This window comes from Lithobates pipiens, unplaced genomic scaffold (genome assembly GCF_037356315.1).
Source record: "Lithobates pipiens isolate NorthernLeopardFrog02 unplaced genomic scaffold, aLitPip1_a1.2 Scaffold_19, whole genome shotgun sequence".
NCBI lineage: Eukaryota > Metazoa > Chordata > Amphibia > Anura > Ranidae > Lithobates > Lithobates pipiens.
In genome coordinates, this window is record NW_027507764.1 from 223,723,578 (window position 1) to 223,738,536 (window position 14,959).

Below are 14,959 nucleotides of genomic sequence, written 5' to 3' on the forward strand. Positions count from 1 at the left end.
TATCAATTTACTCAGTGTAACATTATCTTTCACAATATAATAACAAATTGGGCTAACTTTACTGTTGTCTTATTTTTGTTATGAAATAAATGATTTTCCCCCAAAAAAGTGCGCTTGTAAGTCCACTGCGCAAATACGGTGTGACAGACAGTATTGCAATGACCACCATTTTATTCTCTAGGGTGTTAGAATAAAAAAAATATATCATGTTTAGGTGTTCTAAGTAAAGGGAAGGAGATAGGCGGGCAGTGAAAACAGGCAGGGTAAGCTACATTAGCATTGCTGGTTGTCATACCAACGGCCACCACATGAGGGCGCCAGATTCCAGAAGGAACCATAGGACTGCAGAAGGCTTCAAAGCCGCGGCCTCAATTACCGGCCGCCGGCGGCGTGGCCCGATGTGATCATGCCGGGAGGGTCCACGGAGACAGGATACCTCCAGCTGTGCTGCCCCAGGTGACAGGTCACTAATTCTAGTCGCAAATGCGACCTGGCGCCCGGGTTTTGTCGAGCCCTGCTTTAAATAAGCTGCTAGCCAGCTTCAGCAGGATTTCAACAAGCTTCAAATAGTGATTAAAGCGGAGGTCCACCCTAAAGTGGACCTTCCGCTCATCAGAACCCTCCCCCCCTCCGGTGCCACAATCGGCACCTTTCAGGGGGGAGGGGGGGTGCAGTTACCTGGATAATCCAGGTAACTGCACCCATTTCCGGGATAGCTCTCTGCGGAAAGGGGCGTAACGTACGCCCCTTTCCGCAAGTGCCCGCCCCTTCCCGCAAGTGCCCCGCTGCCTGCTGGGAAACACACAGATCCCAGAGGCAGCGGGGAGCGTACTTATTGCGCAGCGCGATTCGCGCATGCGCAGTAGGGAACCGGGAAATGAAGCCGAAAGGCTCCATTTCCTGATTCCCATACCCAAGATGGCGGTGGCAGGACCCGACAGGCGACCTAGAGATCGGCTTCGGGTGCCGACATCGCGGGCGCGCTGGACAGGTAAGTGTCACTATTTTAAAAGTCAGCAGCTGCAGTATTTGTAGCTGCTGGCTTTTAAAAAAAAAAAAAAAAAAACGCGGAGTCCCGGTGGACTCCCGCTTTAAGCCTGCTAGCAGCTTTTAAACTCCCATGCATGAATTTTACCTATAGGTAAGCCTATAATAAGGCTTACTTATAGGTACTGTAAATATTTCCTAAACGTACACTGTTTAGGAGATACTTGCTGTAGATGCAGTCGGTGAAATCACTAGAGCTTGTGCTCAGAAGGAACGGCACTACCCGTGCTATTCCTTCAGAGTCCCGTCCTGTAAACAGCAGCTCCTGGACGGAAGACCAAGACCGGGTGAAGATGGAAGCGCATCAATGGTGACAGCGTGCTGCTGGAGGGTTTCATTCTAAGGTGATTTTTAACTAATGTGCTAGTATGCAATGCATAATAGGACATTGACATTGCCTTGCAGGTTTAACCACTTCAATACAGGGCACTTGTACACCCTTCCTGCCCAGACCAATTTTCTGCTTTCAGTGCTCTTGTACTATGAATGCCAATTACTCGGTCAGGCAACACTGTACCCAAACAAAATGTTTATAATTTTTTTCACACAAATGGAGCTTTCTTTTGGTGGTATTTAATCACCATTTGGGTTTTTTATTTTTTGCGACATAAGTGAAAAAAGAGCGAAAAAAAACACTTTTTTTAGTTTCTATGATAACATTTTGCAAAGAAGTAATTTTTGTTCATAAATTTGGGACAACATTTATACTGCTACATATCTTTGGTAAAAATAACCCAAAATGTGTATATTATTTGGTCTGTGTGAAAGTTAGAGAGTCTACAAGCTATGGTGCAAATCATTGAAAATTAATCACACCAGAACAGCCTGTCTCATTTCTTGAGGCCCTCAAATGTCAGGAAAGTACAAATACTCCCCAAACGACCCCTTTTTGAAATGTAGACAGTCCAAGATATTTAGTAAGATGCAAGGCAAGTTTTTTGAAGTTGTAATTTTTTCCTGCAATTCTTGAGAAAATTAAGAAAGTATTTTTACACAAAATTTTCATAACAAGTTGGCACACAGCATATGCATACTTCCAATTACACCCCAAAATACATTCTACTACTCTTCCCGAGTACGGAGATGCCACATGTGTGAGACTTTTTCACAGCCTGGCCACATAGAGAGGTCCAACATGCAGGGAGAACCGTCAGGCGTTCTAGGAGCATAAACTACACAATTATCTAATTTCCTAACGACCTATCACACTTTGAAGGCCCTGGAGCACCAGGACAATGGAATTAACCACAAAAAGTTTAATTGGCTCTTTACCCTGATCGTGGATGGGCGTTGTCCGAGGGACACGCCTCCTCCCCGACCGCTGCATGCACAAGTGGCATGCACGCAGATCTCTAAAGTGACCGGCTGTGATTGGACACAGCCGGTCACGTGGAAATTGGCTCTTTACCCTGATGGGGATGGGCTGTGTCCACACACGATCCCGATCGCTGTTCTGCGGGGGCCCGCAGTAGCTACACGAAGCAGAGGACATCATATGATGCCTGCCCAGGATGGGAGAGTGTTCCTGAGGACGTCCAGACTATACGTCGGTATGGAAAGGGTTAAAAAGAAAAAAAAAGTCAGCGATTTATTACTGCTTTTAAATTCGGTGTTCAACATTTACAAATTGGAGCTAAAGGGCGCTTTAAAAGTGTAAAAGCTTGCTGAAAGCTCTTCATATGCTTTGCAAAAGCTTACGGTTCACACTGCTCTTATACAAGCTGAAGCCTGTGTAAAACAGGCCTGAGGCTGGGTAAAACAAGAATAGTTCTATATATGAAGGAAGTTGGGGGCATCAATTTTGTTCAGTAATGGTAATAAATATTTTTTATTTAAAATATTAGTGTTATTGCCATGTGTCCTATTAGTTTAAATGTGTGAATTGTAATGATCAACTGGTGATGGTCTACTATTTTATATTTTATTTTTCCCCTAGAGATTGTATCTGACATGACATGTGACATACCAGATTCCATTGCTGAACTTCTCATCACACAGTTAATACAGCAACACAAGTGGAAAGAGGTTCTTCTTCTGCTAACTAGAGATGCCAGTGGGGAATCAATTCAGGAAGGGTTAATTAAAAGCTGCCATCTTCCTAAAGTTGATGTGCACCATGTGATCTCTAATCTTGACCAAACAGTGAAGTATCGGATGCCTCTAGTCAAGTTACTTCTGGAACGAGGAGGTATGTTAAATGTTATTTTCCATCAAATTTGATCTTGGTTTGTCACTTTTTATTTTTTAATTGAAACTGAAATTTGCTGTCAGAATGTATATATGGTGCGTGTGAATATGTATGTGTGTGTGTGTGTGTGTGTGTGTGTGTGTGTGTGACATATATATATATATATATATATATTAAACGCAACACTTTTTTGACTTTGCCCCTAATTATCATGAGTTGAAAGCAAAGATCTTTGACTTTTTCTATGTACACAAAAGGCCTAGGCTGTCCACAATAAAATATAAATCTAAAACTGGGCTAGTGGCGCTACCTCTATTCTATTACCTATTCCTTTTACCAAGTGAGACAGCCTTATTTAACAGGTGTTTATTTATGGAAAAAATTATAAAGCTGGTACATATGCCTCTCTATATCATCTATTTATGTCCTAGTTATTAAAGTAGAGTAATGATCCCAAAGAGAGGGAAAACCAATAAATACAACACCAAAAGAAGGGAGAGGAAAAGAGGAGCAGAACACCCCCTATATATGTATGTAATATACCTTCCTAAAAAAATCACTCGTTCCCTATTACACTAAGTTGTGTGTACAGGGAGGTTTCTGACCTCCAAACTTAGTGCTAATAATACAACTCTCCCCACGTATGTGAGAGAATTATTAACTGGTAAAATCCATCACTAAACCAATGATCGCATCAGGTTGTATATATGCTCAATATTCCTCTCACAAAAATATTAAAAACAAAGTAATAATTAGTAGAATACGGCACACTGCATGTTCTTAAACAACATATTGAGCATATATACAAACTGATCCGATCATTGGTTTAGTTTATAGTCCTTATGTATTGTATGGTTCTTGTACGGCACACTGTATGTTTTCATGTATGAGGGTTTTGATTGTTGACTGTGGAGCCCATTAGTAGAATACTTACCAGTATCTTTTTGCACTTTGGGATACTTACTGTAACACTTATGCACTTTGAGTTTATCACTTACATATATTTTCTTATGCACTGATGGATTTTACCAGTTTATAATTCTCTCACATACGTGGGGAGAGTTGTTTTATTAGCACTAAGTTTGGAGGTCAGAAACCTCCCTGTACACACAACATAGTGTAATAGGGAAGGAGTGTTTTTTTTAGGAAGGTATATTACATACATATATGGGTGTTCTGCTCCTCTTTTCCTCTCCCTTCTTTTGGTGTTGTATTTATTGGTTTTCCCTCTTTGGGATCATTACTCTACTTTAATAACTAGGACATAAATAGATGATATAGAGAGGCATATGTACCAGCTTTATCATTTTTTCCATAAATAAACACCTGTTAAATAAGGCTGGGTCACTTGGTAGAAGGAATAGGTAATAGAATAGAGGTAGCGCCACTAGGCTAGTTTTAGGTTTATATAACCATAGACCACAGACTCCCATTAGAGGCTGAGGTATCAAAGGGTGGCAGCAACCTTAACGTCCCTCTCTCCCCTCTCCCCCCTTTTTTTCTTGCGTTCTTTCTTTGCTTTTTCACTTCCCCCTTTTCTCTCTGTCCTTCTTCCCCTTCCTAAGCGCGGTCATATACATATATATTTTACTTGTCCACAATAAAAGGCCACTCTAAAATGTGCAATTTGATCACACAGCACAATGCCACAGATGTCGCAAGTCTTGAGGGAGCATGCAATTGGCATGCTGACTGCGGGAATGTCCACCAGAGCTGTTGCCCTTGAATTGAATGTTCATTCTCTACCATAAGCCGTCTGCAAAGGTGTTTAAAGTGGAGGGCCACTCTTAAAAAAATAAAATAAAATAAAAAGCATTAATATTCTTAAAAAAATCTATTAAAAAAATTTGAATTTTTTTTTTTTTACCTGTCCATAAATCCCTGTTGCTAGGCAGTATTCCTAATCTGCCTTCTTCCTGCTCCTCGGTGATCATCGGTCTTCTCCCCTCCTCCGCGCTGTGTTCTGGGTAATGGGGCGCTGTGTTCTGGGAACTGTGTATGCCCTAACACAGCGCGTCCCATTCACAAAGCGCCGCGCGACCTCGCGCATGCGCAGTAGGAAACTGGCAGTGAAGCAACAAGGATCCACTGCCTGTTTCCCTTAGTTGGAATGGCAGCGCTGGGACCTGAGAGCCGAGGGACATGTCAGCCTCGGCGGCCGACATCGCGGGCGCCCTGGAAAGGTAAGTCTCCTTATTAAAAGTCAGCAGCTACTTTTGTTTCAGCTGCTGACTTTAAAAAAAAATTTTTTAGGGCTGAAACACCGCTTTAAGAGAATTTTGCCGTACATCCAACCGGCCTCACAACGGCAGACAATGTGTAACCACACCAGCCCAGGACCTCCATATCCAGCATCTTCACCTCCAAGATCGTCTGATACCAGCCATCCAGACAGTTGCTGCAAGAATCGGATTGTATAACCAAAAATTTTTTGTACAATCTGTCAGAAACAGTCTCAGGGAAGCTCATCTGCATGCTTGTCATCCTCATTGGGGGCTCAACCTGACTGCAGTTCGTTGTTGTAAACAACTTTTGTGGGAAAATTCTCACATTCAGTGTCATCTGGCACTTTGGAGAGGTGTTCTCTTCACAGATGAATCCCGGTGTTCACTGTACAGGGCAGAGTGCAGACAGCATGTATGGCGTTGTGTGGGTGGGCGATTTGCTGATGTCAAAGTTGAGGACCAAGTGGCCTATGATGGTGGTGGAGTTATGGTATGGGCAGGCCTATGCTATTGACAACGAACACAGGTGCATTTTATTGATGGTATTTTGAATGCACAGAGATACCGCAACGAGTTCCTGAGGCCCATTGGGTCCATATATATTAGGAAACGGACACAATTTTCATACTTTTGGCTCTGATTGCTCTGATTGCCACCAGAATAAAATGAAATCAAAATAATCCAAATTTATTTGAAGTGCAGACTTTCAGCTTTAATTCAAGGTGTTGAACATAAATATCAAGTACAAATTTTTGGAAGGGCGACCGTTTTTATACACAGTCCCCCCATTTTCAGGGGCTCAAATGTAATTGGACAAATTAATATGATCATAAATAGAATGTTAATTTTTAATATGACTGCCTGAAGTCTGGAACCCATTAACATCGCCAAAGACTGGGTTTCCTCCTTTCTGATGCTTTTCCAGGCTCTAACTGCTGATGTCTTCAATTCTTTGTTGGTCTTTCTGCCTTTAGTTTTGCCTTCACCAAGTGAAATGCATGCTCAGTTGGGTTGAGATCAGGTGATTGATTTGGCCATTCCAGCATATTCCACTTTATGTCCTTCAAAAGCTCCTGGGTTGCTTTTGCAGTGTGTTGCAGGGCTAGATCTGGGCTGACCTTATAGCTCTAAACACTGCAGAATATATCCGGCTTCTACTGTCTTCTGTCGCATGATCAATAAACATCAATGACCTAGTGCCACTGGAAGCCATGCATGCCCATGCAATCACACTGCCTCCACCATGTTTTACAGATGTGTGCTTTGGATCATGAGCTGTTCCAAGCTTTCTTCCCACTTTTTTCTTCCCGTCATTTTGGCACAGATTAATCTTAGTTTCATCCATCGAAAGAATGCTTTTCAAAAACGGTTCTGACTTTTTTTTAATGTTTTTTTTGGCAAAGTCTAATCTGTTTTTTCTATTCTTCAGGCATATGAATGGTTTCACCTTGTGGGGAACCTTCTGTATTTGGTCTCGTGAAGTCTTCTCTTGATTGTAGACTTTGACAATAATATGGCCAACTCCTTTTTTTATCATAGAGAGGATCCTGCAATCAATCAATACTGTTGTCTTCCACGAACGTCCAGGCTTGTTTATGTTGCTGAGCTCACCAGTGCATTCTTCTTTCCTCAGAATGTACCAAACTGTTTATTTGGCCACTCCTTATGTTGCTGCTAACACTGATGGATTTATTTTGTTTTTGAAGCATAACAATGGCCCATTTCACTTGCATGGACAGCTCCTTTAAACGCATCATGTATGTTTACTGCAATAGATTCCAAATGCAATATCATACTTGGAATCAACTCCAGACCTTTTACCTGCTTTATTGATGAAGAAATAATGGAGTAGCCCACACCTAGCCATGAAACCACTTTTGAGTCAATTGTCCAATTACTTTTGGGCCCTTGAACAAGGGGTTTGGCTATTCTTGAGAGCTGTAATTCCTAAATCCTTCCTCCGATTTGGATGTACATACCCTCAAATTACACCTGAGAGTGGACGTTCAGCTCCATGCTGACCCATACTCTTCTGTCACCACTTAGGGACCTAAGGCAAGCCACAAAAAAAGTTCACCCTCCCAGCTGCCACAGACTGAGGGGGCCCGCAGGACTCACCACCCTGACCCCTGTATTGCACTGTTCTGCTGCTGTCTGCTCTCCCCTGGGTCATCCAAGAGGTGCGTGTGAAAAGCGCACTGTTCTAGAAGGAAACAAGCACCCAGCACTAGAGGAAAAACTACCGGAGGCTACTAGAAAATGGCCGCCTCAGCAAAAATGTTTGAGCAGGCCAAGAAAATGGCCGCCAAACTCCCAAAAAATGGCTGAAAAGCAAAAAACTGGTTGTGGCTACAAAAAAATGGCTGCGGCCCGAGGACAATGGCCGCGGAGTCTGCGGCGGCATCCCCGCATGTCAAACACAGTGCAAACACCCCACCATGGCCCAGAAACAGGGAAGAGGACAAGCGGACCCCCCTACAACCAACCCAGCCCCCTGCCAGGCCCCTCCGCCAGGTACGTGCACCACACCCCCATATGCAGCCCCCACACAACGGCCTATAGCATTGGGAGGAGGGAAAGGGAGTAAAGAAAGGGAGAGTGAGAGACCCCCTAGTCGACCTCCCAGGGAATGCCCAGGTGCTCCATCCAGAGACAGGTGGAACCATACTTACCCTTCCTGCAGGGACTGCTGGACTCATTCCACAGACAGACCTATCACCCAACCAGTACGGGGTGGCTGTCGGCCACGGCACACTGACACAGACAGCAGTAGCCCAGTCATGTGTGCGCTATGGAGCATACAGCTCACCGGCCATCCCTGGATCAGACGGGGCACGTTGTGGCCGACCCAGCGCATAGCTATGGCCTGCTCACGCTGGATGGCCAGGCGGGGGAGACTACCAGGATCTATATTATCCAGCCTGTCACCCAGCCCGGCTGTTGACTATAGATCACAGGAATCAAAAATGCAGAAAAAAGAAAAAAATTCCCAGGATCAATGGTCCCCACTGGGAGCCAGGTCCTTCTCCTACACTGCTGGATACAGTGTGAGTGGTTGTAGCCAGTAGGACCACCCCCTAGGCGGTACAGTGCAAGTGTTGCTGTTTTTAACACTTTCTGCCTAGTCCTATCCTAAAGGGCGATATAACCCTAAGGTCAAGATGAAGATGCTGTGTCCGTCAATGAACTTCAGAGAAAAGGATTTACGGGGGAGTACAAAAATCCTTTTTTTTTTATTTTAAGATCCTAAGAGAGTTCTTTGCCATGTGGTGCCATGTTGAACTTCCATTGACCAGTATATGAGAGTGAGAGTGATAACACCAAATTTAACACCTTCTGTCCATTTACACCAGAGACCTTGTAACACTAATGAGTCACATGACAGTCACATGTCGGGAAAATAGCTAATTGAGCCCCATTTGGACATTTTTCACTTAGGGGTGTACTCACTTTTGTTGACAGCGGTTTAGACATTAATGGCTGTGTTGTTATTTTGAGGGGACAGCACATTTCAACGGTACAAGCTGTACATTTGCTACTTTACGTTGTAGCAAAGTGTCATTTGTTCAGTGTTGTCGCATAAAAATATTTACAAAAACGTGTGTGTGTGTGTGTGTGTGTGTATATATGTGTATATATATATATATATATATATATATATATATATATATATATATATATATATATAATATAATCTGTTCTGAAGACCTGCTGGCATGCTTATTTGTGAAGATGCCTTCTGTGGTGACAACTTTTGTTTTGTGTGCAAGTGTATACCTCTGCGCTACCTCAGTATAAATAAAATGAAACAATTGATGTGGTCAAAGTGGGTGGCCTACTGGCTAAATAAATTGTGAAAATAATAATAGTGTTGATAGATGTTCCTAACCTTTGTTTTGTGACTCCATGGACACTTACATCAAGGAAGACACGAGGGGGAGACAGGAAAAATTCCTTTTGGTTCCCTTTGGCCAAGCTGGCTCATGCTTCCGCCTTAAGACCTTAATGTCCAAATGCTCCAGATCTGAGTCAGAACAGAGCTACAAGATAAAGATATGGTCCACACCTCCACCCAGTTTAATGCTGTAAAAGCTGCCATCCTGCCGATATAACGGGGGAGGAGTGATTGTCATTGCACTGGTCCCAGGAACAGAATGTTCTCATGGGTTCTGCATGTTCAATGCCCCCATGGCAAAGGCAGACATTCACCCCATTCTGGTCATGAAAGTTCTCAACGAGTTCTTTCAGATTCAAAAATTCTGTATTGAATCTTTCATGTCAGGCATTGCTCACATTTCAGATATTCTGGCCTCTGTGGACATCAAGGGTGCTTAGTTGCACATTGCCATCATCCCTCCTCATCAGTGTCACTTGCATTTTGATGTGAGCATACATTTCCAGTTTCTTGTCTTTCCTTTCGGCCTGTCCATAGTACCTCAGGTCTTGGCTTCTGCACTAGTTTCAAGGTATTCCCATCATGGGATACCTTTGCTACTTTCTCCTGAAGGAACAATCAGTCCAGACTGATTTTTTTTTGTCAGCAATGTATGTTGCATGGTGTTAACCGCACAGAGATTTTGGTTGGCTCCTGAATTTTCGAAGTTACCGCTTGAAACGACCCTTTAGAACACGGCCTAGTCCCATTCGCCTATTGATTTCCCCTAGTGTGGTGGCTTTCTAGTTGGGTGCTGCCGGAGTCAGGGAAATCCTTTTTTCCTAGTGTCTTGAAAGGTACTCACAATGGATGGCAGAATATCGGGCTGGGATGGAGTTCTGGAAACCCTCCTAGTACAGGGGGACTTGGTTGCCCACCAAAGCCTGGCTTCTGATCAACATGCTGAAACTTGGCGATTCAGTTGTCCCTCCCACACTGGATCCTTTGTAGAGAGGCTACCTGACCATTGACCATGGCCATGGCTTAAATCAACCATAAAAGGGCGCAAGAAATCACACAATCCAAAGAGAAGCAGATCTCATTGTAGATTAGGCAGACCTCCACATTCTAGCCTTGTCCTCACAGTGCATGTGCCAGGCATGAAAATTGCCAGAGGGATTTTCTCACTAATCAGCAGCTAGTTTCAGGGGAATGGTCTATTTCTCCAGTAGCATTTAAAGATATCTGTTACAGGTGGAGGACACCAGACATTGATTTTCTGGCTTCCAGGTTCAGCAACAAGGTAGACAGTTTTGTCCCCAAGACCAGGAATCCTCAGTCTTTCACAGTAAATGCCCTGTTTACTCCATGGGATCAGTTCAACCTGATCTATACCTTTCCCTGCTAAAGACCCTCTCTTGTATGCTTTGCAGTATCCAGAGGGCATGCTTTCCAGTGAACCTCATTGCACTAAACTGGCTATGGAGAATGTGAAACTCAGACTCTATCAGACTCTCTCCATGAGTCCTACCAAATTGTCCAGATCTTCTGTCACTGACATTGGTCTGTTCTTTTTTGGTCACTTTAATGGCTTGACTGTTAAAGTCTGTTTCCTAAGAAACAGGGGTCTATTGGACACCTTTTACTCCTGAAGTTTTGGACACTGACTTCTTGAAAAGTTACCATCGTATCTGGAAGACCTATTTTGTATGGTGCAAGGCTTCTTCCCCAGAATGTACTCCTTGGGATTAATCTGGTCTTTCCTCCAGTCTGATCTGGATCAGCATTTGGTCTTAAAGGGTTTCTAAAGATTTTTATTTTTTTTTTCTTCTCAATGGTTTTGTACAGAGCAGCCCCGATCCTCCTCTTGGTCCACCTGCCAGCACTTCTGGCACCTTTCCCCTTGCCGAGTGCCCCCATAGCAAGCTGCTTGCTCTAGGGGCTCGCTCCCTTGCCGCCTTTGTGTGTCTATGGGACACAGACATGGCTTAGTCCCGCTCCCTCCTCACTGGCTGTGATTGACGGCAATGGGACCCAATGGCTCCTGCTGCTGTGCTTCAGCCAGTGAGGAGCGAGAGTCCCGGGAGAACCATTACTCTTGCGCACATCACTGGATCAGGATCAAACTTAATTATTTGGGTGGGGGGAGCTGCACACTACAGATTTTTTACCCTCATGTATAGAATACATGAAGGTAAAAAAAAGTCACCCTTTACAACCATGTACCATCAAGGGTCAATTTTAGCCAGTCATTCCACTGGACCCCAACTTTGTTTTATTGGTTCTTTAGAAACATACATTCAAACCTAGCAGGGGATGAATGAGTGACATAGCAGACCGAACAGTCATGTAATATCGATCTCTGTGTCCTCACAAATATAGGATTCGTTTTGTCTTGTAAGATGGAAAAAAAGTTGTTTTTTGTTTGTTTTCAATAAAAATTATCTGATTTAAAAATTAAAAAACCTAGCAGGGGTATCACACTGTCTTCCGCTCCCCAAGCTTGCCTTTTATGAAGTTTCCACTTCTGCAAGATGTGCCTCTGGATTAGCAAGCCCTATCCTTTAATTTTTCCTTCCTAGTGTTGTGTAGGGATAAGGTCATCTTTCGGCCTAGAGCGTCTTTTCTTCCCAAAGTGGTCTTCTTCTTCCAGGTTAACTAGGACATTCTCTCTTTATGTCCTGCTCCGAAGTATTCAAGGAGATTTTTCTTCACCGTTTGGATGTAATATACACTGCAGTGTTACTTTTATCTTTGGCTTTTCTTAGACAATGTGATGTGCCTTGTATTCCACCATTGCCAGATGGATTGAGTAGGTCATTATCCAAGCCTACAGTTATCTGTTGTCCAGATTTGCAAAGTTGCTACATTCGTTTTCTGTTCACACATTTGTTGAGTCTTAACCACTTGCCGCCCGCCCTATAGGCAATTGACGGCTGCAAAGTGGTTTCATAATCCTGGCCGGACGTCATATGACGTGATCAGGATTATGAGCCGATGCGCGCCCCCGGGGGCGCGCATTGCGGCGATCGTTGTTGCAGGGTGTCAGTCTGACACCCGGCAACCACGATCTCGGTAAAGAGTCTCCGACGGAGACTCTTTACCACGTGATCAGCCGTGTCCAATCACGGCTGATCACAGTGTAAATGGGAAGAGCCGGTGATCGGCTTTCCCTCACTCGCGTCTGTCAGACGCGAGTAGAGGAGAGCCGATCGGCTGCTCCTCTGACAGGGAGGGTTTGTGCTGATCGATTATCAGCACAGCCCCCCAGAGGATGCCCACACTGGACCACCAGGGACGCCACCAGACCACCAGGGAAAAGGTAATCCTCCCTAGACCACCAGGGATGCCAGTCAGCACAATGGATGCCAATCAGTGCCCATAATGGATGCCAATCAGTGCCCACAATGGGCATCACTGATTGGCATGCATTATTGTTTGGCACTGATTGGCATACATTACTCTAGTATAACACCAATGCCGCCTATGAGTGCCCACCTATGAGTGCCCACCTGTGTCGCCTATGAGTGCCCACCCATGCCCATCTGTGCCGCCTATCCATGCCCATCTGTGCCGCCTATCCATGCCCATCTGTGCTGACCATCTGTGCCGCCCATCCATGCCAATCCGTGCCAGCTATCAGTGCCAATTTGTGCCACCTATCAGTGTCCGTCCGTGCCGCCCATCCGTGCCGCCCATCCGTGCCGCCTATCAGTGCCACATATCAGTGTCCATCAATGCCACCTCATCAGTGCCACTTCATTGGTGCCACATTGGTGCCCATCAGTGCCGCCTTATCAGTGCCCATCAGTGTAGCCCCATCAGTGAAGGAGAAAACGTACTTATTTACAAAGTTTTGAAACTGAAACAAAAAAATTTATTTTTTCAAAATTTTCGGTATTTTTTTATTTGTAGCGCAAAAAATAAAAACCGTAGAGGTGATCAAATACCACCAAAAGAAAGCTCTATTTGCGGGAAAAAAATGCTAAAAATTTCATTTGGGTACAGTGTAGCATGACCGCGCAATTGTCATTCAAATTGCGACAGCACTGAAAGCTCAAAATTGGTCTGGGCAGGAAGGTGTTTAAGTGCCCTGTATTGAAGTGGTTAAAAAGAAAAATGTTCAGACCTATTTTGATGCCAATTTCAGACGCAGCCCTGAAATTGTCTGTTTACCTCTTCGTTTTTGGAGGCCTGGTGGCATCTGTTGCTGTCTTGCCCACCCATCATTTGCATTGCTTTAGGACATCCCAATCATCTAAGACTAAGATACTGTGTTTTGCAATGCTTGATTAAAGCAATTGGTAAACCGCACCTTTAAAAAAAAAAAAAAAAAAACTTTGACAGGGCTTCCATCTTCATCTGGGCTTCTTTCCAGGTTCAAGTGCTCCGGCCAACTAATTGTGGGAGTCATGGCTGCAGAAAAGAGCTCTAAAGGGATGGCACTGGTATGCCATCCCTTCAGAGTGTATGTGCCAATGAGATCACTGTCTGCATGCATTGTGAATATCTCCTAAACCGTGCAGGTTTAGGAGATATTCACTGTACCTACAGGTAAGCCTTATTATAGGCAATGTCAAACAGAAGACTTTACTACCACTTTAAGAAAATGGGTGGGCTGTTGGCTAAAAATCCAAAACATTGTTACACATGGAATAACATTTTTTTTTTCCTCCCTCCCACAGTTTCTCCAAATGGTATTGGCGACACACATGAACATCCAATTTGTACTTGCTTAAAGAGCGGGGATTTTGCCATGGCAGCTTTGTTGTTGTGCAACGGTGGAGATCCAGACAGTCTTTGCAGAGCTAAAGGAGACAACCCGCTGCACACTGCAGTTTCTATTGCTTTGAGTAACAAAGGTATGCATCTCTTTAACAGTTTTGCTGCCAGATAACTTTTGCAATTTAAACCTGATGATTCAAATATATATTTGTAAGGTGGCTTCCTAGTCATCTGTGCATGCTTTTTAAAGTGGTAGTAACGCAAAAACAGCTGTAAGGCAATTACGGCATGCTGAGAAGGCTGACCTCTTCCTTCGGTCTTTCTTCCAGGTTTGTGCGCTCTGGCTATGTGATTTTTCCTGAGCTGCAATAACGTCGCTCTCACGCATGCGCACAGGAGCCCTCAGTTTCCACCTCTGAAGGTCTGGCAAGGTATACAGACCTTCAGAGTGTATGCACTGGTGATGTAACTGGCTGCATCCAGGGTGAATATCTACTAAACGATGCACCTTTAGCAGATATTAATTTTACCTGCAGGAAACGTACCTGTAGGTAAGAATCACCAAGTGTGTTTTACTACCGCTTAAATAAATTAATACAATTTTTTACAAGTTGCGTTTACATCTTTTGATGGTTGTTTCGGCTTCAAGGCTTTGCAGGCCTCTTCTGCCTAGTGTTCTACTCTTGTAGGTGGTGCTATAAACCCTATGGTCAAGAATCAAAAGAGCTGTGACAGTCGGTGAACTCAGAGAAAGGGATTTTGTGGTTTACCTATAAAATCCTTATTTTGGATTACATCGCAGGACACAAGGATCCCACCTCTCTTCCTTTGTTGATGGCTTGCTACAAAACATTTTTTTTAATTTATTTTTTTTACTATCTGGTAACCTCAAGGGGGCAG

At 43.9% G+C, this 14,959-nt stretch overlaps 1 protein-coding gene across 4 annotated transcripts in view; it reads left to right on the top strand.

Moving 5' to 3' along the window:
• The window catches only part of TRANK1 (tetratricopeptide repeat and ankyrin repeat containing 1), a 389,483-nt gene that overhangs the window by 173,516 nt on the left and 201,008 nt on the right, over window positions 1-14,959 (top strand). For all 4 annotated transcript variants that reach the window (XM_077491750.1, XM_077491748.1, XM_077491751.1 and 1 more), the window contains 2 exons: window positions 2,984-3,235; window positions 14,020-14,196. In XM_077491750.1, the coding sequence (XP_077347876.1) occupies window positions 2,984-3,235; window positions 14,020-14,196 (429 nt within the window). The remainder of the gene's footprint in view (window positions 1-2,983; window positions 3,236-14,019; window positions 14,197-14,959) is intronic.